The sequence below is a fragment of the Toxorhynchites rutilus genome, chromosome 2, assembly GCF_029784135.1.
Source record: "Toxorhynchites rutilus septentrionalis strain SRP chromosome 2, ASM2978413v1, whole genome shotgun sequence".
NCBI lineage: Eukaryota > Metazoa > Arthropoda > Insecta > Diptera > Culicidae > Toxorhynchites > Toxorhynchites rutilus.
Window position 1 is genome coordinate 215,904,284 of NC_073745.1, and position 22,592 is coordinate 215,926,875.

The 22,592-nt window shown below is 43.0% G+C and overlaps 3 protein-coding genes across 4 annotated transcripts; all 3 read left to right on the forward strand.

Annotated features, from left to right (window-relative positions):
- The first annotated feature begins 1,895 nt into the window (after positions 1–1,895).
- LOC129768804 (uncharacterized) lies at positions 1,896–3,432 on the forward strand. 2 transcript variants are annotated; one of them, XM_055770692.1, is made up of 3 exons: positions 1,897–2,633; positions 2,694–2,942; positions 3,263–3,432. In XM_055770692.1, the coding sequence occupies exons 1-3, from the start codon at positions 2,511–2,513 to the stop codon at positions 3,284–3,286; spliced, it is 396 nt and encodes a 131-aa protein (XP_055626667.1). In that variant the 5' UTR covers positions 1,897–2,510; the 3' UTR covers positions 3,287–3,432. The 2 variants fall into 2 exon arrangements, with proteins under 2 accessions (XP_055626666.1, XP_055626667.1); XM_055770691.1 differs by lacking the exon at positions 3,263–3,432 and having other exon boundaries at positions 1,896–2,633; positions 2,694–3,135.
- A 3,371-nt stretch (positions 3,433–6,803) lies between these two features.
- LOC129766679 (uncharacterized protein K02A2.6-like) lies at positions 6,804–9,662 on the forward strand. Its single transcript, XM_055767266.1, has one exon. It carries the CDS (start codon positions 6,804–6,806, stop codon positions 9,660–9,662), a length of 2,859 nt encoding a protein of 952 aa, XP_055623241.1.
- A 2,769-nt stretch (positions 9,663–12,431) lies between these two features.
- On the forward strand, positions 12,432–13,542 carry LOC129770917 (probable RNA helicase armi). The gene is made up of 2 exons (XM_055774108.1): positions 12,432–12,676; positions 12,762–13,542. The coding sequence occupies exon 2, from the start codon at positions 12,878–12,880 to the stop codon at positions 13,373–13,375; it is 498 nt and encodes a 165-aa protein (XP_055630083.1). The 5' UTR covers positions 12,432–12,676; positions 12,762–12,877; the 3' UTR covers positions 13,376–13,542.
- The last annotated feature ends 9,050 nt before the right edge of the window (positions 13,543–22,592 follow it).

The following is a 22,592-nucleotide window of genomic DNA, read 5'->3' on the forward strand; positions in this document are numbered from 1 at the left end:
CATGGAATATTCCATTCGGCTCGTTTTAAAACGAGTGGCAGGATCGCCAAATGTGCAACTTACCCTGAGGAGCGTCTATTGAAGAGTGGGCGAATGATATATGGAAGAGAGAACATTCGGTTCATACATATGTGTGTGAGTGCATTGAAGCGTTAGCCCTCTAAAAGCTATTAACTGTTACGCTTGAGGTGGTGAATAATAGTAGCAACCTGTCATTTGGGATAACAGGTTAAGCCCCAATTTAAGCCCTATTGACAAATACATTTCATATGCCACACAGTAAAGCATCTGAACAGCAAGTAATATTCCGTTTCTGTTGCGAAGATCTAGAAACCTATCTAGAGTTGAGTAAAATATATCTGCCGAGAAATGAGAGTCCGGCTTTCCCCCTATATCCGTTTACCCGTTTTGGCCCTTACAATGGAACATCTATTTCTATCGCTCATTCAGTTGTGATCCTCGAATACAAGTCGTGTTGTGGCGCCGTTGAGCGATTTATTCTGATCGCTTTGCTTCTCGACACGACGCACGCATGTTTGCAGATAGGGATCGATATACGATACGAACAGTTTGCGCATTAAATGCACCCGGGCCGACTTCTACTGAAGCGGAAGCGTCTGGACGAAGTTGGCAATCTCGGCATCGCTACCTACCACCTCGGCGAAACGTTCCGGAAAGTCCTTACTGATTTGTTTCACGAAGTTGAAGATTAGATCGCGACACTCTGATAGAGAGGGTTTAAATACGTATGTTTAAGGTGGTAGGAGAAATTTGATAACTGTACTCGGGACACTTACCATCATTGTTGTGTTGCTTCTTGTACAAAACTTGTAATCCTACAACTAGAACGCGACCCAACAGCGGTATGAGGTTATCGTTTCCTTGTCGATATATCACATCCAAGCTACGGAAAACGGCCATGTTTTCCTCGAAGTCTTCACGTAGTGGTAGATATTGAACGAACACTGGAAGTACCTGCAATAGATAATAAACAATGGATTATTGGAAGAATTGCATCTTAGCACATTGAAACGTATCTCAGACAAGAGAGGAAGAGGGAAGCTCTAGCCTCCTTAGTAGCGTAGGATATTAGGTTAGGATATCGCAAGTTAGTAGCCATTGTTTTTCTCCCGCTGCGAATAATCGTTGTTTACGATTTACGTTGTATATAATCAGACTTCGCCTGCGAATGACGGAATTAATAATAGCATGTTCCAAAGCCCAAAAAAAGGAGGATGGTACAGGGAAACTTCGATATAACGTACCTTCGTTATAACGTACATTTTACCTCGTACACATTTTCAAAGTCCAAAGGAAAAATTTTTTGAATATTGTTTTTCTGAAAGAACAATAAATTATCTGTATTTTGATACTAAAGCTTGATTTTTACTTTTAATCAATCCCGAAGTACAATTGTTTTGTGATTCCGAATTCTAAATGAATCAAATTTCAATCAACAGTACGAAGGGAAACATCATGAGAAAGGTTGCCTTCATCTTCTAGTTGAATCTATTCATTAACCTTACTCCAATAGCAACACAACAAAGTAATATAAGCTACGTTTCTGAGTTCTTTATTATGCTTCGATATAGCGTACAATTCGATACAACGCACAATTTTGAAAGTAAAATGTACGTTATATCGAAGTTATCCTGTAGTAATAGCCGTTATCCATGGTTGCTCTCTTAAACGCTCTCAAAGATTGTCTGGGAATGCATTTTTTGTGTTCCGTTCTGTCCTGTCGGTGAATATTGGCCGTTTTTAATCAATAACTGGGTTCCAGCGATTGACAGCAATGATTCAAATTTTATGTGTGGCAACCCTTAATAAGTCATACTTTTCCAGTTCCACTTGAATACACATGAGAACCTTCCTGGGCATTAGTCCTCGTTGGGCAACGGTTCCAGCTGCCTCACGATCTTTTTCGCACGTTTTTTGTCGTATGTAATCTGTCTCGCATCATTTCCTGTTGTCACATCCCAATGATCCCAACAGATGCTTCTTAGTCTATTTGAATTTGAAAAACATATTGTCTATCCAGCAGTGCTCCAGGATGAACCGGACGAAAATTGAATATTAATTCTGAATCTAATTTTCGCATTATCCACAGTACTTAATCACTATCTTTTATATTCAGAATATTTTTTCACCCAAATCAACCGCGCAACTGGAATCGCTTGTTAAGTACACAAATATACGAAGCGTTTAATAACAAGTCTACACGCGACGTAATTTACTGATATTTCAATATTATTCCAGCATAACATCGAATAATTTTCCAAATTTAATCACTAGTAGATATTCGATCTTCATAGAAATCTCAACAAATCATATAATACATTGCAATTTGCATATGTCAAAATGAAAATGGTACAAAAGTAGGCCGGTTTCCATTCTCCCACTCTGATTTCGATCCAAGCAGTCTACTTGGTAGGTGCACACAACAATACTTGTCACTGCTGTTTGAAATTGCAAGAGAGAAGCAAGAAGAAATTTCACTCAGCACCAAGATGGACCGAACGAGCGTTACATCCCGAATTCCGACCGGCTTGAGGGTTCCGAGAGGCTATCGGGCCACCCAAGCAATTGGAGGTAAAGCGGAATCGGGAGGGAAAGTTCGTTTTCCAAGCAAGGTGAGTAAAATCGTGTAAGAGTGTGTAGCAGTGTTAAAATGAAATCTTATTTTCTTACAGACTATTCCAACCGCGAACGAGATAGATCCTGAAGAGAGCTTGATTGAGGACGAAAATTTTCCGCCGTTGTTCTATGAAGACATAGAGGATACTGGAGACGACCCGTACGACTGGGAGCCGATAAACATTTCCGAGATCGACGAGGTATATTTTCGGAAGCTGAAGGCTGAATGGGAGCTTCAAAAAATGAGAGTGGAAAACTCCAGATTGCGGCAGGAGAATCAACGGCTAAAAACAGCAGCAAAAGGGGTAAGACTATTTAAGTATTGTTGTTTGAAAATGCTGCTGGTTGTTGCAGGAGAAGTGGCGCAGTCGCTCTTTGTTTAAATTTTCTATCATAAACATAATTGGGAGTGTTTTTGTGTGTTATTTTCAATTTTTGTTATTATTTCAAGTTGTGTTTTGTTTGATATATTTTGATGTTTAATTTTTTCCTTTAGTATTTGGATGTTTTTTAGTAGTATTTAGATTTACCTTATTTATACCGTTATTGTATTCCGTATTCTGTTGGATTTTATTATGTTACTTTGTGTTGCTGAGTTTCATAGTTGTTTTTTTTCTTATTTCAGCTTCTTTTATCAATACACTACTGATTTTTCAATTATTTGATTGTTCTTCTTTTGTTTTCCGATGAAGATTTTATTAATATTTATTCATTCTTACATTGCATCAAATACATATGAGCTTTCGAGGGGACTCTTCTTGACTACAACACTGAGAAATGAGCTAGCTATGAGTAGATGACACAAGATATGAAGTGAGTTCTTTTTCCAGAATAAAAAAAACAAATTTGTAGTAATTTTTTCCATTTTTCATAGGTGATAGATCAAACCAAGGCAATTCCCGTTTAAAAAAAACAAGAGATGACCAAGTCACGATTTAGATTTAATATTTTTTAACATCTTTTGTTGTAGAATGAATAAATTATTTAATTTGTAATAAACTAATTTAATTTATACTCTAGAGCCGATTTGTTACATTTTTCTGCACTAGTACAATCGAACACCCTTTTATAAAGTCTTCAAACTTAGTCTCAAGTTTTAGGAAAGTTTTAAAATTGACGATGACTCAATATTTTAGAAAAGCTTTAAGTGCATTCGATTTTTCAACATAAAGCTTGGCACTCTGCTCATTCCACCATGGTTCAGGTTTAGGTGGCCTTCGACGAATAATGGATACTGGGATGTGTTTAGATTGGGCGCAAACTGCGCAGTCATGGACCAATCGAGAAAATAGTTTAAGTTCCTCCAAAGAAGGTTTGATTAACCATCTCCGGAAATGATGGCTGAAGCAGTGACATCCACATAAATTGGATTTCACGTTTCCGGAATTAAGTTTCGTGTTCCGTTGATTTTATTCATTAGATTTTAAGAGGCTTAAGGCTTTTGCCACGCTATAACATCTAAAGCTGATTAAGTAACCCAGTGGTCTTCAAAAATTTTATAAGTTTTGTTTCATTATCGGTTCTTGAGATAGAATGTCGTGCAGAGAATGAGATTGACGAAATTGTTGTCGTTGTTCTTCGTAGGCTCTACATTCGGCCAGCATGTGTTTAATAGTCAGCTGAACTCCGAAGGTGATACCAACTGACTATTCAGTTTGATCGAACAAGTACCAATGCGTTAATTTTGTGTGTCCTATTCTACAACGAGTAAGAACTCGTTGTTCCACTCTGTCGGGTCGGTTCTTCCAGCGTTTGATAGTGTTTTACTTCCCGAAGTTTTGTATTTGTCTGGTTCCAGATGATCTGCTGATGATGCTCTAGCTGATAATCAACATTTCTGAAGATATCTTCGGAAGGAATGCTGGTGTCTCAGATACATGTATATCTCCCAACGTTAGCCAGTCAGTCTGCGTGTTCATTTCCATTAATGCCGACATAACTGGGAACCCAAACAAGTGTGATCGCCTTATTCATAGCGTGAGTTACCGTTGCTTGAATGAACGGGTGTTTGCTGTTTGCCACTTGCAAGAAGTGCACTGGCTGAAGACGAAAAAATTGCCGTAGGACCATCTGCTCTGCTAATTCCGCATAATAAGGCCGCTGCCTGTGCTGTGCTGTGTGTGACGACAAACAGGGGGTTCGACTCCCGCGACTCCAAATCCAATACGATAATCTGCTGCTGAACCGTAAGTGAACATCAGTTTGTGGCTACTGTAAGTTCCAAGTAGCTCATGCGAGCGATTTCTTTTGCCTGACCCGTTTTGTAAAGACTGTTGATAGTTCAATCTACCCGCACCGGGGAAACATTCCATGGTCTGAATAGAACTCTAAGGACCTTGATAGGGGAAGGAAGCTGTTCGGAGATTAGTTCTGAAAAAACGTCTCCCTGCTTCTTCGAACATTCTGGATGAAGTTTTGTTTGAACGCTCGAGAGTGCGACAAGCACGGTGAACCAGAGTGCGACATACTACTGAGGTGAAATCACGAACTCCACATTCGGTGTAGAGAGAAAGAATAGGAGATGATCTGATTGCACCAGATGACACACGTAAAAAGCAGTTGTAAACTGGTCGTAGGCCCTGAAGGTCCGTAGGGTTGAATAGTTCGATTCCATAGAGAAATTTCGAGGTTATAGTAGCATTCCCCATATTCAGTAGGGTTCCTTGTATCCCCACTGTTGTGGACAACCCTATTTTGCCGCGCTCGGATACGTTATTCATCCGACGCAGCTCAGACCGCAGGGCTCGCGTGCGACAGCATGACTGTCACTGAGCGATGCTGGAGATGCGCATATATGTGTTTTTAATGTGGTTGTCACTTGTTGTTGTTTACATTGTTATTGTTGTGGACAGAGTCATTGTTTATCGTCCATAGTGAAATGTATCGTTTAGTCATGTCGTGAATAAAGTTTGTTTTTATTTATTGTACCGTGCGCGTTTTTATAACCCTGTCGTGATATTGTCCCAGTGCAAGTCCAGGGTCCCGCGGTACAAAAGTGGCGACGAGTAATCGCGAGTGTGTGTTGTTTTTCACCGTCGGAAAAACACACTGAACATTTCGCCCCCCGCGCGTAAGAAAAGAAAGTGGAGTGAAAGCGCGATTGCGAGCAACGACGACGGGCAGAATAGTGTTGACCCCACGGGTGTGATAAACAATCAACGGCAACAAAACCAGCCGATTATCCCCGTGTCGGCGGTCCACTATCAGCAGCAGTTTATTCCCGTCTCTGCCGCCCAGCAACAGCAGTACGCGCCTTTCCCGCCCCACCAACCGCAAGCACAGGTCGGTAGCGATGTGTTCGTGCAAATTTTGCAAATGATGCAGCAGCAGCACCGAGAGATGATGACCCAACTGATTGAACAGCAGCAGCAAAGTGATGAGAAGCATGAACGCTTTCTCCGTACGATCGCATCGTCAATCAACGTGCAGGTACCACCGAATCCGGAACAGATCCTTGACTCTTCGGCCGGCAACATCAAGGAATTCCGGTTCGAGGCCGACTCCAACGTGACGTTTGCGGCTTGGTACTCGAGATACGACGATCTCTTCGAGAAGGATGCTGCTAGATTGGACGGTGAAGCAAAAGGTCGTCTTCTTTTGCGAAAGCTGGGTGCATCGGAGCACGAACGGTATGTGAGTTACATTCTGCCTAAACTTCCGAAAAATTTTAGCTTCCTGGAAACAGTGGCCAAGCTCAAGAGCCTGTTCGGAGCAAAAGAATCGGTGATCAGCCGTCGCTACCGAAGCCTGCAGATAGCGAAAAATCCTGCAGAGGACCATGTGGCATTCGCTTGCCGCGTAAACAAGGCTTGCGTGGAGTTTGAGCTGGGTAAGCTCTCGGAGGAGCAATTCAAGTGCTTGGTCTACGTGTGTGGTTTAAAATCGGAGAACGACGTCGAGATTCGCACCCGCCTCCTCACGAAAATAGAAGAGAGAAATGACGTGACGTTGGAGCAACTTTCGGAGGAGTGCCAGAGGCTGTACAACCTGAAGCACGACAGCGCCATGATCGAATCTCCGTCCACGTACGACCAAGTACAAGCGATAAGAAAATTTGGTGGGAAGCGGTACGAAAAGCGTGACCGTGAGTCACCGAAACATCCTTCCAGTGACACCGAATCCAAACCAGTGCCAGTGCCAAACCCCGAAAAACTGGAAGGAGGCGCATGAAGCAACCAGTGTCCGCCAAGGTGGTGGTAGTCGATGTGTGCAGTGTGCAGCAACGACGCAGATATGTCTCCGTGGGCTTTTCTGGAACAAAAATTCGCCTGCAACTCGATACCGCCTCAGACATCACCGTCATTAGCAGGGAGATTTGGCGGAGCATTGGCAGTCCTGCGTTATCGTCAGCAACGGTGAAGGCGAAGACGGCATCTGGCAGCATACTATCGCTCGATGGGGAGTTCGAGTGCGACGTCACCATCGGAAGCAGTACACGACGTGAGCTCATCCGTGTAACCGAGAAGCAGCTGCTGTTACTCGGATCCGATTTGGTCGACAGTTTCAACCTTTGGGCCGTCCCTATGGACACCTTCTGCTGCCACGTGTCTGGAACGCCAGTGTCGACAGGTGCACTCAAGTCGTCTTTTCCAGAGGTCTTCAGCGAGAAGCTCGGCTTGTGCACCAGAACAAAATTGAAGTTGGAGTTGAAAGAAAACGTTCGACCCGTCTTCTGTCCGAAGCGTCCGGTAGCTTACGCTATGTATGATACCGTTGATCGCGAGCTCGACCGGTTAGAGAAATTGGACATCATCACCCCGGTCGATTATTTGGAGTGGGCCGCTCCGATCGTCGTAGTCCGCAAGTCCAATGGCTCCATCAGGATTTGCGGAGACTACTCAACGGGTCTGAATGCAGCTCTCCAATCACAGCAGTATCCACTTCCACTTCCGGATGACATCTTCGCCAAGCTGGCTAAGTGTAAGATCTTCAGCCAGATAGATTTGTCCGACGTCTTCTTACAGGTGGAAGTTGACGAGCAGTACCGTAGTTTGCTGACGATCAATACGCATCGTGGTCTCTACCTCTACAACCGCCTGCCGCCGGGTTTGAAGATCACGCCTGGCGCATTTCAGCAGCTCATCGACACAATGTTAGCCGGACTGAAGGGCACTTCTGGCTACCTCGATGACGTCATCGTCGGCGGAGAAACTGAAGAGGAGCACGACCTCAATCTACGGGGTGTCCTGAAGCGAATCCAAGATTTCGGATTCACGATTCGTGTTGACAAGTATTTGTTTCGCAAGCAGCAAATCCGATACTTGGGGCACATCGTCGACAGTCGCGGGTTGCGACCAGATCCGGCGAAAATCGAGGCGATCACCAAGCTGCCGCCTCCAGCCGATGTATCCGGTGTGCGATCGTTTTTGGGGGCCATCAACTACTACGGCAAGTTCGTCCCCAACATGCGCATGCTACGCTACCCGCTCGACAATCTCCTCAAGGTGGAGACGAAGTTCAGCTGGAGTCCGGAGTGCCAGAAAGCGTTCGACCGGTTCAAGCAGATTCACTCGTCGGATCTTCTCCTCACACACTACGATCCGAAGGGGGAAATCATCGTTTCTGCTGACGCTTCATCCGTTGGACTTGGGGCTACCATTAGCCATAGGTTCCCAGATGGAACCATCAAGGTGGTCCAACATGCATCCAGGGCGCTCACGAAGGCAGAACAGGCCTACAGTCAGCCCGATCGCGAAGGTCTGGCCATCATCTTCGCCGTCACGAAGTTCCACAAAATGCTCTTCGGACGGCACTTCCGTTTGCAAACCGATCATCGCCCGCTGCTTCGTATCTTCGGCTCTAAGAAGGGAATTCCAGTGTACACTGCGAACCGCCTGCAACGCCTCGCCCTCAACTTGCTGTTCTACGACTTTGAGATCGAGTACGTGTCCACTGAGAAGTTCGGCAACGCAGACCTGCTCTCCCGGTTGATCGACCAGCACATCAAGCCTGAAGAGGACTACGTCATCGCGAGTCTCAATCTGGAAGAGGATATTAGGTCAGTAGTAACTAATACGGTTAAAGTGTTGCCTCTCAATTTCATAGTCGTTGCGCAAAGCACCCAAGCAGATCCGCTGCTCCGTCAAGTCCACCGCTACGTTCAGAACGGCTGGCCCCAGTCAACACTCGATGGGTCAGAACTTCGCCGGTTCCAATCAAGGCAGGAATCGCTCTCTGTGGTGGATGGGTGTATTTTGTTTGCCGAACGACTCGTCATTCCGTCGCTGCATCGGAAACGGTGCCTCGAACAGCTGAACCGTGGCCATCCGGGCATGCAGCGAATGAAAGCCATCGCTAGGAGCTACGTGTACTGGCCTACGTTGGATGCTGACATCGTCAGCTTCGTCAAGGCATGCCAGCAGTGTGCGTCTGTAGCTCGATCACCTCCTCACTCTCCACCGGTGCCGTGGCCCAAATTGACCGCTCCGTGGCAACGCGTCCACGTCGACTTCGCCGGTCCAATCGAAGGCGACTACTACCTGCTCGCTATCGATTCGTTCTCTAAGTGGCCCGAGATCATCCGAACGACCCGCATCACCTCTGCTGCGACCATCAGCATCTTGCGTGCGTTGTTCGCGCGGCTGGGTATGCCCGTAACCTTGGTCAGTGACAACGGTACCCAGTTTACCAGCACCGAATTTGCCGATTTCTGCGCTTCCAATGGCATCGAGCACCTCACGACAGCACCGTTTCATCCACAATCAAATGGCCAGGCGGAACGATTCGTGGATACCTTCAAGCGAGCCGTCAAGAAAATCCGAGAGGGGAGAGGATCCATTGAAGAAGCACTGGATGTCTTCTTGCTGACGTACCGAAGCACGCCCAGTCGTGCTCTGCCGGATCAGAAGTCGCCATCTGAGATCATGTTTGGTCGCAAAATCCGAACGTGTCTCGAGCTACTGCGTCCACCACCGGTACGTGTCCCAGTGCCAACCGACGATGACTGCAAGCAACCGAGGTCCTTCAACCGAAACGAGACCGTGTACGCCAAACTACATGGTCATACCGGTTGGAAGCCACCTTAAACCAACATTCGCTGCCGCTGGACATTTTGCTGGATGCCTGGGATCTCCCAAGCCAATCACCAGGTCTATCTTCACCAGAGCCTGTCTCCAGTGCTGAGAGAACCATGGTAGGTTCCGGGCCGACTCTTGCAACGTCTACGCCACGTCATGAGGTCTCGGCGTTCGTCCCGTCATCAGCATCGTCATCATCAACAACAACAACGCCAACATCGACAGAGTTCGAGTCCGCTGTCGAAGTAGAACTAGCTGTAGACATCCCTAGGCGCTCTTCACCACTACGAAGACCGCCAGTAAGGTTTGATCCGTACCACCTCTATTAAGAGGGGAGATGTTGTGGACAACCCTATTTTGCCGCGCTCGGATACGTTATTCATCAGACGCAGCTCAGACCGCAGGGCTCGCGTGCGACAGCATGACTGTCACTGAGCGATGCTGAAGATGCGCATATATGTGTTTTTAATGTGGTTGTCACTTGTTGTTGTTTACATTGTTATTGTTGTGGACAGAGTCATTGTTTATCGTCCATAGTGAAATGTATCGTTTAGTCATGTCGTGAATAAAGTTTGTTTTTATTTATTGTACCGTGCGCGTTTCATTAACCCTGTCGTGATATTGTCCCAGTGCAAGTCCAGGGTCCCGCGGTACAAAACCCACCATCGGATCGCTTTGATAATGTTGAGCCGTAGTCGCAAGTCGTTTCGTGTCTTTGCAACATGCGTTTTTGCTGTCCTTCGACGATTTATCCAAGCACCTAGAATTCTTATTGAGCTAACCTTCTGGATCACAGAGTTTCGTAATTTAACCTTCGGTATTCGGTTGAAACGATGGCGTTTTTTGTTGCAGATATGTATCATCGTGCTTTTAGAAGAATTGATTGTGAAACCAACCGATGTCGCTCACTTGTCTAACGTCTCGATGTTACGTTGCCGGTGCTTACGGGCAACTGCCGTATACTTGCTTGAACACGAAATTTTAAAATCATCTGCGTAGCCACTGAGGACACAGCGGGATAACGGAATATCGAAAGCGGGATTGACAGCCAACAGGGAAAGAGTGGGTGAAAAGACCCCGCCTTGTGGTACTCCATTCTCTTGAATCGTTGGTGGAGAGGTTTTTCCACCTACAGATACTCTAAATGTGCTAGTATCGAGATTTTGTCGACCAAACCGAAAAACTTTGTGACCTAAGCCAGCTTTACAGACCTGGGGTGACATTGCGCATTTCGAAACGAGTGATTTTTATTCGTTTCGACCATTTTGACATGCCTTTGACCAGCTTTGTTTAGGAAACCAAAAATTTTACATTTTTTTACGAGACAAATTTTGCTCTAAATCTAGTACACCGAAAATATGAACTTGAAAAATATACATAATACTAAAACCATTTCGATTTGAGTTCGAATTTTCTCGAAACGAGTTACTCGTTTCGAAATGCGCAATGCCACCCCTGGTCTAAGATAAGCGGCCTCCATGCTCGGTCGTAAGTTTTTACGATATCAAGGATAGCGATATCCATATGTTCGTTTCTCTCAATGATCTCTTCGATAGATTCCTTAAGCTCGTTGAAATAAGTTGTAGTTCCCCTGCCTGGGCGAAAGGCATGTTGTTCGTTGGCGAGTCGAGCTGTACTTTCCAAGTGTTGAATTACTCTGTGGTTCATCATTCTTTCAAATACCTTACCCACACACGAGGTCAGCGAGGCGGTCGATAGTTGATATCACTTGACAATCTGCTACTCTTTAATATGGGGATTATAATTAACTCACGCCATTCTGCTGGGTATTCTCCTCGCTACCAGCTAGTGTTATACCCGTGTAGAACTTCTTTGGTTATGAATGGTAAACGACGCAACATTTGATATGTGATTTCATCCGGGCCGGCGGACTTTCCTTTGCTTTTTTCCAGAGCGAATCCTCCATGTTGAAATCAACATCCATTGTGGGGTTACTTGGTGGAGTAACGAACTAGTGGATGTTTTTTGGGAAATTTCCTCTTTCCAGAAATCCAGCGGATAGCTGCGAGAACTCGAATTTAAGGAAAAATGCTTTCCAAGTACTAACACGATAGCTGACGGATCTTCAACAAGAACACCATGTAGATCAATCTTAGGAATTCTATTATCTCGTCTTCCTGTTAGGCGATTGAAATGTTTCCACAATATGCCACTTGTGGTAGAGGGATATTGAAGCTCGATGCAAATTCAAATCCAAGGTTGTCCCAGGAAAAATGTCTGCCGTTGAAATCACCGGCAAACATAGATCGTTCAGAAATCTGTTCGGAAATACCCATCAGTGCTTCCGAAATGCGCAGAGCACTGTGTGTGTTGTTGTATACGCAGACGATTGTCAATTTAATAGGTGACCGAATCTCTACAGCCACAGCCGGGATATTGGTGTCCAGATGAATCTGTGAATGTGGAACACAGCATAGGACTACAAGAACAGCTAGACCCTGACGATTTCGGAATGATCCGGAAGAGTAGACGAAAAACTCATACCAGTTTTCGAGCTAGGATCCAAAGTTGGTACAAAGTTGGATTCCTGGAGGCAGAGCACGACAGGTAGTTGATTCCTTACTAGAATGAGTAGCTCATCCACGTTATTCCATATGCTTCGAATGTTCCATTGTAGTAGCAGAACACGGAAACCATCGCTGGTGGCCGGTTCTTCGGAGATAGAGCTGATATCTGAATCATCCGGAAAGTGAGTTTCTGGAAGGTTAAGTGGATCAACTTCTGCGTTCATTGGATTGAGATATGGTGTATGTACTTGCCTGGGCCCCACCCAATTTCCCAATGGCAGCAGGCACCGAACGACCGTTAGACGGCTCTGGATCATGCCCGAACGCGGCCAGCAAAGGGAGGAGATAGAGAAGTTACATCGATCGTAGCCACAGTTGGAGATGTTGCGGTGTCTGGTTGGAGTAACAAGTCCTGTGCGAAATTTTTATTCACCTTTCGAAAACAGTTGTCCGTGTGGCTTTGGTCGGTGAATGTGGCCAGTTCTGGATTTTCTGGTACGTTTCAACTTGTTTGGATCGTCGCATGCGGTAGGCCGATATTTTAAAGCCAGAAAACTTCGAGATCTTGTTCCTTTACCAGGATCGAATGAAGGCGACAGTGTGAGCGTCGTTAGTGAAACTGAAAGTTGAGCAGCGTTTGGGACTAATCGGTGCTGTTTGTGTTGGAAACTTGCCGGTGGTGCTTCCAGTTGCCCGATGCCAGCAAGCATCGAACGAACGTCGGGGTGCCCCGGATCATGTCCGAACTTCCTGCTGAAGCTCTACAAGAAAGGCGTTCGACCGGAAGACATTGGCATTATCACACCGTACCAACAGCAGGTCAAGACAATTCGGCGTATTCTGGATGAAAGTAATTTGCAGAAACCAAAAATCGGAAGCGTGGAGGAATTCCAAGGCCAGGAGCGTATGGTGATTATTATATCTACTGTGCGAACTTCGAAATCGCTGCTGCAAAGCGACCTGCAGCATGCACTTGGTTTCATTGCCAGCCCAAAGCGCTTGAATGTGGCCATCTCCCGTGCACGGGCGCTGCTTTTGATCTTCGGTAGCCCTCATCTGCTGTCAGCGGACAAACACTGGCGAAATCTGTTGTTCAGGACGATTAATTCCGGTTCGTACTGTGGGTGCGATCTTCCCGAGCATATTGATCCCACGGAGCCAGCGCTGAATGGCGACGCACACAAGGAGGAGTGAACTATTGTGTAACGGTTGGAGTTTGATTACTTATAAACGCGGGTTCGTATATGCTACATCCGAATACCTCGAACGAACTGCAGTGTATCGTATTATTATGAGATGTATCATTTCTGAATTTAATTTTTATGTTTGAAACAAATAAAATAAATGAGATTAATTTTAAAGCACAGCGAATAATATCTGTCTCTAAACAAAATGAGCATTGCAGGTGCAGGTCGTGGCCGAGTGGTTAGCGTCTCACATTATCATGCCGGGTGTTCGGGTTCGATTCCCGTTCTGTCCGGGGGATTTTTCGTCAAAGAAATTTCCTTCGACTTGCACTGTGGTCACGCGTATTCTAGAGCTTGTCTACATTCAAGGCGTGTTATTTGGCCTAAGAAATCTCAATTAAGTATTATTAAATGACGCTAATTAATGCATACGTTGAGACAGCAAAAGTTCCACAGGGAACGTTAATGCCATTCAAGAAGAAGGTGCAGGTCTCCAAGAAAAGTCACAACCGGGAAACAGTCACGATGTCACGATTGGCCTCCTGTGAGATAAGGCATGAATCTGGAATTATGGTCCCTATTATATAAATCGAATCGAGGATTCGATACAATCCCTATCACTATCACATTGCGAGCAAAATTTCAAATTTCATATGTAATTCGAGATATTCGAAACTGATATTTCCTCAACGAATGAAGCTTAATAGGCGTAATGCATGCATGGATGTGTAATAAAAATGACATCATGGAACAATTTGCTTTACAAAAAATATAATTATTAGAAAATGAATCTTTTCATGTATTTTCACAAATGCAATCTATGGAATTCCGTAAGGAGTCACACATTAATTCCACTTTTTTTAGCAAAACATTCTTTTTCATGTAATTCTCTTTCAGCGTCGATTTCTTGTTGCAGCGGCGTTAATAGCTTCATTGTATTGGGCCACAACATATGGCCCTGAATTCTCGCTTGTTGTGTGCTAGTGTTTTCTTTACCTTTCACCTCATGTCAATCCAAATCTGTAATTTAAAAAAATAATTTTTGTTTTGCAAGACATTTCAGCTTCAGCATATGGTAGAGAAAGTTTGGTATAGTATAGCAATAAAAAAGAAAATTGCTGACAAAAGTAACACGTACTAATGTACGCTAGCAGGAATAAGCAATTTTGACGTAGGACTACGTCTTTCATTTCTATACCGGGGTGTAAAATCAAAGTTTCGAAAACGAAAGCGTTACGCCCGAGACCGAGATTTTGAGCGTTAATAGCTCCTAAACAACTGAACGAAATGGTATGATAAACACTTTTTTTTTATCCCATTTATTTATTTAAGGCTCATTAGCATTTTAGCTGTAACAGAGCCGAATTTTAATCGTGTACATGTCACATATTTATCATATCTATAATTAGCACATTACACAGTTGCCATTTTTTATTTGGCGTTAGAGTATTCCTTTCTATACCATTACAAATGGTACACATTTACACAGTAGCCATTTAGGCGTAAGAGTTTTCTGTCTGTTCTTCCATTATCCAGTTAAGACTGGACAGCGGAGACAGTCGTTGATCCATTGTTGAGTTATTTATAGAACAGCATCCCGATGTTTCTTGCAGAGCAGAGCAGATGTATGGATGAATCGATCTTATTTCGACCGTGGATCGATCTCCATCGCTGATGATTGTTGCGTGGACGTAGCTATTCTGTAACAACACAAAGATGGTCAATGAGGGCCCTGAGTTTTGAACTCACGATCGATCGCTTACTAAGCGAACGCGCAACCAATGTGGCTACGGAGACCCCCATGATAAACACTTCATTCGAAAGATAAAATGTCTACGCATTCTATACATGTTACTTTTTGATCCAAAAACTTGTTTCAATAGTCTTAAAATTGCTTTCAAAACAGGCTATTGAAATCACCAATCGGTATATAAGCGAGCGCCGCTCGGAAATCAATCAATCACAATTAACAGGATAGCTTCTGAAGATTATTCTTCCCCATCAGTAGGATATTTCCGTATCCAATATTGTATGCGCCCGCAATCGATTATTGCTCAGTCGCCGAAAGTTCCGAGCTCAGAGAGTTCATTCCCCTCTAGTTTGCCTTCCAAATTGCCATCGTAAACCACACCTTCTCTCGATTCAATCACGCACAAAAAGCATACTTAAGCGATATTCTGGTGGTGAGACGCATTCATTTTTCGTGAGGACATCGACATGACAACATCGTTGCTGAGGATGCTGGACGGCGAAGGATCGAGATCTGCCCTGAAACGCGAGCAGTTTGTTTGAAACTGCGAGGGAGCACAGAGAAGTCGATTCTTCAGGAGAAGAGAAGGTGACCATCGAAGCAGCCGCTACACACACACATACACGCACGGAATTCTTTCCATTTGGATACCATTCAGCATCGAGAAAGATGTAAAATTGATTGAATCGCTGAGGTTGTGAATTGATTTCGATGTTTATCCCCTGCGCTCGAACGCGATGCCTGGGGCGGGGTACTTGCTGTCGAACATCGCAATCGGTTGACCAGTAAATCTTCTGGGCTGCTGCGCCATTCGGAGAAAGAGAGGCGGTCTAGCTGGACCTGCCTTCTCTATACCGATGAAGTACGGAGGAGATATTTAGCAGGAAAAAAGGAAAACAATTAGGTAATTTATGGAAATAGCTTCCATTAGCCGCTTTTTATGACTGTTTTTATTTTGAAGAAATTAAGTTTTCATGCTTGCAAATTGGGTCGCGTTGGCCAGCTGATGGTCACGTAGTTGAATCGGAAAAATATACATGAAAACGGCTCATTTGTGAAAACAAACAGTCTGGTAGATAAATTTGACGAAAAATGGGTGGGTTATATCTATGATATAACCGCAAGGTTGACGTGGGACTACCTTAGATTATCAATCATTCGTTTGTATTGATTAAATTTTTGATGGAATGAAACAATTCCCGAATTCAATTGAATTCTATATATCTGATTTGTAAGTAAAAAAAAGACGGGTGGGTAATGTCGGGGACATAACCGGAGTGACGTAGGACTATACACAGGGGACAGCTTTTGTTAAATATATATTTTAAATATATTGTTTTATTTTCTTCTCCTACGTGAATACCTACCTATTTACCTAAAATGGATTAGTTTACTGTTTACTCTTTATGAATATGTTGATGGTTCTGAAAAGAACCTTTGGTGTTGTGTTTTTGTTATCACTCGATATTCCCATCTTGTTCGGTTAAACCTTCCTGTTTAGCTATTGCGTTTGTCACTCGCCACAGCTTTCACAGTTGGAAAATTTCTTCCCATCCAGCTTGTGACATGTTGTTCAGTAAATTACATTTAATGCGACGTGCCAGAGAAACACTTTGCCACTCACTGAAACTAATTGTTGCCTTGATGAGCGCCGAACCGAAGCTGCTCTGTTCTTATTGCGGGTTTTCTGATTGTCGTGAGCAGCTTTGCAAGCCAACTCGAGCACTCCGACGGCCGAAACTCTATAATCGCTGTTAGGTATACTGGTGCTCCGGCACCAATCCGTTCGGCCTAGTTACCCTTGCGGAGCAATCAGTGAATGCGACCAACAGGGAACTGGAGACCTGCACGGTTCGAGTGAGACTTTGCCTTTCCCTTAACTTGTCCTCCTTTGTTACGTCCACGATGCCGATGCCGTACAACCACACGGGTTTACGGTTTGAAAGAAAATAAGATATTTTTTGGGGTCCGCGTGTTTTATACTCTAGCGGTACACACTCACAGGATAGAGACAAATCGGTAGACTTAGCCAGAGGGACGAGTCCAACGAGGCGAACGAATGAGTGTTAAAAGGGAGCGATGGCAAAAAAATACATTCATTACGATTTGTTCGCTCGTTGGATTCACATGCAGGCTAAAAAGGGTCCTTTTCAGGATCACAAAATTATCTTCAATCTAAAGAGTTTATTGTTTTGTTATCACTCGATATCCTCATCTTGTTCGGCTAAACCTTCCTGTTTAGAGATTTGTTGCCACTCGCCACAGCTTTCACAGTTGGAAAATTTCTTCCTATCCAGCTTTGTCACATGTTGTACAGTAAATTACATTCAATGCGACGTGCCGAAGCGCCACTCAGTATCGCATTGGAGGCGATTTTAACCTGTAATTGAACATTTGCGATGACAGTGGTACAGTGTCGACTTTCAATGTGGGGTCATAATTTGGATCTCTATGTTTACAAAAATTTCCAACTAAATAAGTCGCATTACATGTCCGTCCAATTAGCTTAATGTCGAACTAATTGTAAATTACTGTACTTTCAATCTGGAAACAATTTAAGAATTGGTGAAAATTGAATAATCAGGAAAGTCCCCAACTATCAATAAGCTCAGAACAACTGTCAAATTCACATACTCATCAGATCCTGGCAAACAAATTATGAAAAAATCAATTTGTGTTTTATTATTATTTTGGATAATGTTTTAGAAAGCATTGAACTGTATTTCCTAAACTCTTTTTTGGAAGGTATAATGGCCCTGAAAAGCGCCTTGTTTTATGGAATGGTTCCAATTTAGAAAACTTAGTACTCGTGGTATTGAAGAAAACCATTTCGAACGCCCTCGATGCCGCCTTGTTCTGGATTTGCCACCAAAGCAGTTTGTATAAAGAACAAACTTTTTTCTTCTGCTACCTGATGCCGTTTTGCGATTGCGTTTGCCATTCGCCACTCGCTGCAACTGCCTGTTGTCTTGATGTTCACCGAACCGAATGTGTTCTGTTCCGAATGCGGGTTTTCTTATCGTCGCGAGCAGCTTTGCCAGCTAACTCGATCACTTCGGCGGCCGAAACTATATAACGCCGGCTAGGTGGACTGGTGCACTGGTACTAACGCGCTCGGCCTAGCTACCCTTGCGGGGAACTGCAGATCAACACGGTTCGAGCGGGATTTTGCCTTTCCCTTCACTTTTCCTCCTTTACCATGTCCAGACATGGCTGCTTGGGTTGGTTTGTTGATGTGTTGTGATGCGAACCGATGTGGTGTACGGTTTGAATGAGAATGATCATTACGGCAGCGGAGCGGGGATTTTTAAGCTGACTGGCTGGCTCGAGAGTTACGCATGTGTGAGACTGCGACCAATGTTTCGTTCATTTTTTTCTTTTTCCTTCCCAATCGTGCTTCATTCTATTTCGCTGCTGCTCTGGTTGCCCGTTTTGGTCGGTACGATTTGAGGAGCACAAAATGGACCAATCAAAAATGGGCACATAGTGCATTTTGACAATGCTTGATATTTCACAATTATTCAATTATTTATCTCAAGAAAAATGAAATGTTATTCGTTATGATAGATGCGTAGATATATTTCCTATCAATTGATGCAAAAACCTTTGCGATCTATTGAGAAATACTCGAGTTATAAGCGTTCCAAATCTTGCATTTTTTCCTACTTGTTCAGTGCCTAGATTTCCATTTCACCCCCTATATCTTCCGGTTAGACGTAGTCCTACGTCAAAAGATTGTGAAATGTCATGTAAGGTCAATTCATGCATTGTGATAGTAAATTTAATGACAGTCCTTTTACGGTTGGTATGATGCCTAGAACAAAATTTGTGAACGGGAGAATTTTCAAACGATTATTTTATTTTACATTTGTTTCTAAAGTTTGCATCTCTCAAGTGTACGTACTTATCGAACCGCGAATTCGCTTGATTATATGAACTTCAGGCACTCAGTTCCGATTTTGACATGTATGTCGAACGCATATTGTTTAATGAATAGGCGTTATCGCAGCAAATGGTTAACAACATTTTGCCTAATCATCAAATGGTATGCGTAGAAATTCAATGAGCGGAAGATATGAAGGTATATCCTTCAATACAATAATGAATAACCGAGCCAAAGCGTTATGTTCGTACCCGCTTTTATAATCCGTGCTAGGAAAACACTTTGCGGAGTGCAAAAAAAATGCGGGTGCAGAGATACCCCCGACTTGCATGAATCAAAAACTTCAACTTCTACTTTTTATACTATAAAGGATTTAAACTTGAAAGTTCATTCGTCTCTAGTGTCTGCACGATTTTCCCAGATTCCTAAGTTTAGGAGACCGTGTTAAAGAAACATATTCTAATTTGCACAAAGGCAAGCGAGTACAAAAGTACTCGAAGCTTGCATTTATTTGCAGAACCGATTTTCCCAGACATTTTGGTTTTAAAGTCTGTGTTAAGCAAACACATTTCAGTCGGAACAAAAATGCCACTGACTTGCATGAATTTACAATGTCAATTTCCTCAGACACATTGGTTCTGAAGTCTGTGTTGGGGAAACACATTTCAGTCGGAACAAAAATTCACCCGACTTTCATGTATTTGCAATGTTGATTTCTCCACGCTACATGGATTTGAACTCTGTGTTAGGGAAACACATTTCAGTCGGACCAAAAATGCCCCCGACTTACATGTATTTGGAATGCCAATTTCCCCACGCTCCTTGGATTTAAAGTCTGTGTTAGGGAAACACATTTCAGTCGGAACAAAAATACCCCCGACTTTCATGTATTTGCAATGCTGATTTACCCAAGGCTGCTTGGGTTTGATGGCTGTGTTAGGGAAATCGTAGATCGGGCCAATCAAAATGAGGCAAAAATGAGTTATGCCGTTTAGATAACGCTTAACATTTTACAGTTATTCAATTGTTTATCTGATGAAAAATTACATTTTATTAATTGCGATAGAAGCGTAGAAATATTCCCTATCAATTGATGCAAACATCTTTCCGATCCAGTAAGAAATGTTCGAGTTATAAGCATTCGGAATCTTTCATTTTTTTCCTGCATGTTCTGTGTTTAGGTTTTCATTTTACCCCCCCATATACTCCGGTTAGACGTAGTCCCACGTCAATAATATGCCAGTTCCTCTGGGAATTTAAAATTACATTCATGTGAAAAAGTTTATTTTGATGTTTTCTATCCATGTAACACTGTGACCAAATATTTTTCAATCAAGTGCTATTAACAGATGGTTATCGAGTTAGCATGAACAACTGGTGGGCTTCCAGTATCGAGGAAAATGTGGAAATATCTAATCGTTACTGAAAATAATCTGCCAGTTCCTCTGGGAATTTAAAATTACATTCATGTGAAAGAGTTTATTTGAATGTTTTCTATCCATGTAACACTGTGACCAAATACATTTGGTTTTGTGATTTTTTAATCAATCGCAATTAACAGGATAGCTTCTGAAGATTATTCTTCCCCATCAGTAGGATATTTTCGTATCCAATATTGGATGCATAAAACCTTGTACCTCCAACGTAACGCTCTCATTTTCGAAGTCCCCCAAATATTCATTTATTCATTCATTCAGAATGGATTCAGATTCAACTTCAAACAAAGGATCACTGAATCAACGATAGTCCTACGTCACCATTGCGGTTATACCATAGATATAACCCACTTTCTGTTTTTAGGTAGGAAATTTGGTTGATAGTAATAGCATCATGGAACAAATTGCTTTACAAAAAATATAATTATTAGAAAATGAACTTTTTCATGTATTTTCACAACTGCAATCTATGGAATTCCGTAAGGAGTCACGCATGAATCCCACTTTTCTTGACAAAATAATTTTTTTTGCATGTGATTCTCTTTTAGCGTCGATTTCTTGTTGTAGCGGCGTCAATAGCTTTATTGTATTGGGCCACCACCTGTGGCCCTAAATTCTCGCTTGTGTTTGCTAATGTTTTCTTTACCTTTCACCTCATGTCAATCCAAATCTGTAATTTAAAAAAGACGGGTTAGTAATGTCGGGGACATAACCGGAGTGACGTAGGACTATACAATGGGGACAGCTTTTGCTAAATATATATTTTAAATATATTGTTTTATTTTCTTCTCCTACGTGAATACCTACCTATCTACCTGAAAAATGGATTAGTTTACTGTTTACTCTTCATGAACATGTTGGGGCTTCTGAAAAGAACCTTTGTTGTGTTTTTGCGTTTTTTTTACAAACTTGATTCTTGATTTTTTTTCTGAATGCTTTGTACTTATTAAATGTTCAACGCCGGGCATCTTTCGGCGTTTGCACATATCGTACAATCAAAATGATGGCTGTGATAGGGAATGCATAGGTGGTCATCAGCTCATTCACTATCATATATTTCACTAGTGAGCACATTACCGTACCTTAAACTGTGGTTTCGGAGACGAATGAATTGTAAGATTTGTAGTCTCCGTAAACAAAGTAAATAAAAATGAAAAAGAACTGAGCTTTTGGAGACGAAGTCTACGATCTGTCGAAAAAACAGGAAGTGGGTTATATCTATGGTATAACCGCAAGGGTGACGTAGGACTATCGTTGATTTAGAGATCATTTGTTTGAAGTTGAATCTAAATCCATCCTGAATGAATGAATAAATAAATATTTGGGTGACTTCAAAAACGAGAGTGTTACGTTGGAGACTCAAGGTTTTATGCATCCAATATTGAATACAAAAAACCTTGTTCTGAAGAATAATCTTCAGAAGCTTTCCTGCTAACTGCACTTGATTGACAAATCACAAAACCAAATGTATGTGGTCGCAGTATTATATGAATAGAAAACATTAAAATAAACTCGATTGAATGTAATTTTCAATTCCAAGGGGAACTGGCAGATTATTTTTCAGCAACGATCATTTTTTTCCAGGTTTCCTCTCGATAACCAGCAAACGAAAAGAGTTGCGCGCGTGTATGTGTGTGTGTGGCGGCTGCTTCTATGTCTTCCCGAGGAACCGTATTTCGATGCTGATACTCTCTTGGTCACGAGAGTATCAGCATCGGCTTTTCTGCGCTCCCTCACAGTTAAAACAAACTGATTGCATTTCAGGTCAGGTCAGGCCAGGCCAGGTAATGAATCCCTCGATCCCTCGCCGTTCAGCTCGTTCAGTAACGATGTTGTCTTGTCGATGTCCTCAGGCGTCGTGCACAAATTACGTAACGCTAAAAATCCGAATTTTGAACCACCTCTCCTCCCCCCCCTTTCGTAACGCAATTTCCTATCTCTAATAAACAGAAAGTAACGCAACATCTACCCCCTCCCCCCTTATCGCGTTACGTAATTTGTGCACGACGCCTCACGAAAAATGAATCGGTTTCATCACCAGAATATCATTTTAGTATGCTTTTCGTGCGTGATTGAATCGAGAGAAGGTGTGGTTTACGATGGCAATTTGGAAGGCAAACTAGAGGAGAATGAACTCTCTGAGTATGAAAATTTC

Excerpts from the sequence above, each read along its gene's own strand:
- LOC129768804 (XM_055770691.1), top strand. The coding sequence starts at position 2,511 with ATGGACCGAACGAGCGTTACATCCCGAATTCCGACCGGCTTGAGGGTT. Across the intron at positions 2,634-2,693 it reads AAGTTCGTTTTCCAAGCAAG|ACTATTCCAACCGCGAACGA; the intron begins GTGAGTAAAATC and ends ATTTTCTTACAG.
- LOC129766679 (XM_055767266.1), top strand. The coding sequence starts at position 6,804 with ATGAAGCAACCAGTGTCCGCCAAGGTGGTGGTAGTCGATGTGTGCAGT.
- LOC129770917 (XM_055774108.1), top strand. The coding sequence starts at position 12,878 with ATGCCAGCAAGCATCGAACGAACGTCGGGGTGCCCCGGATCATGTCCG.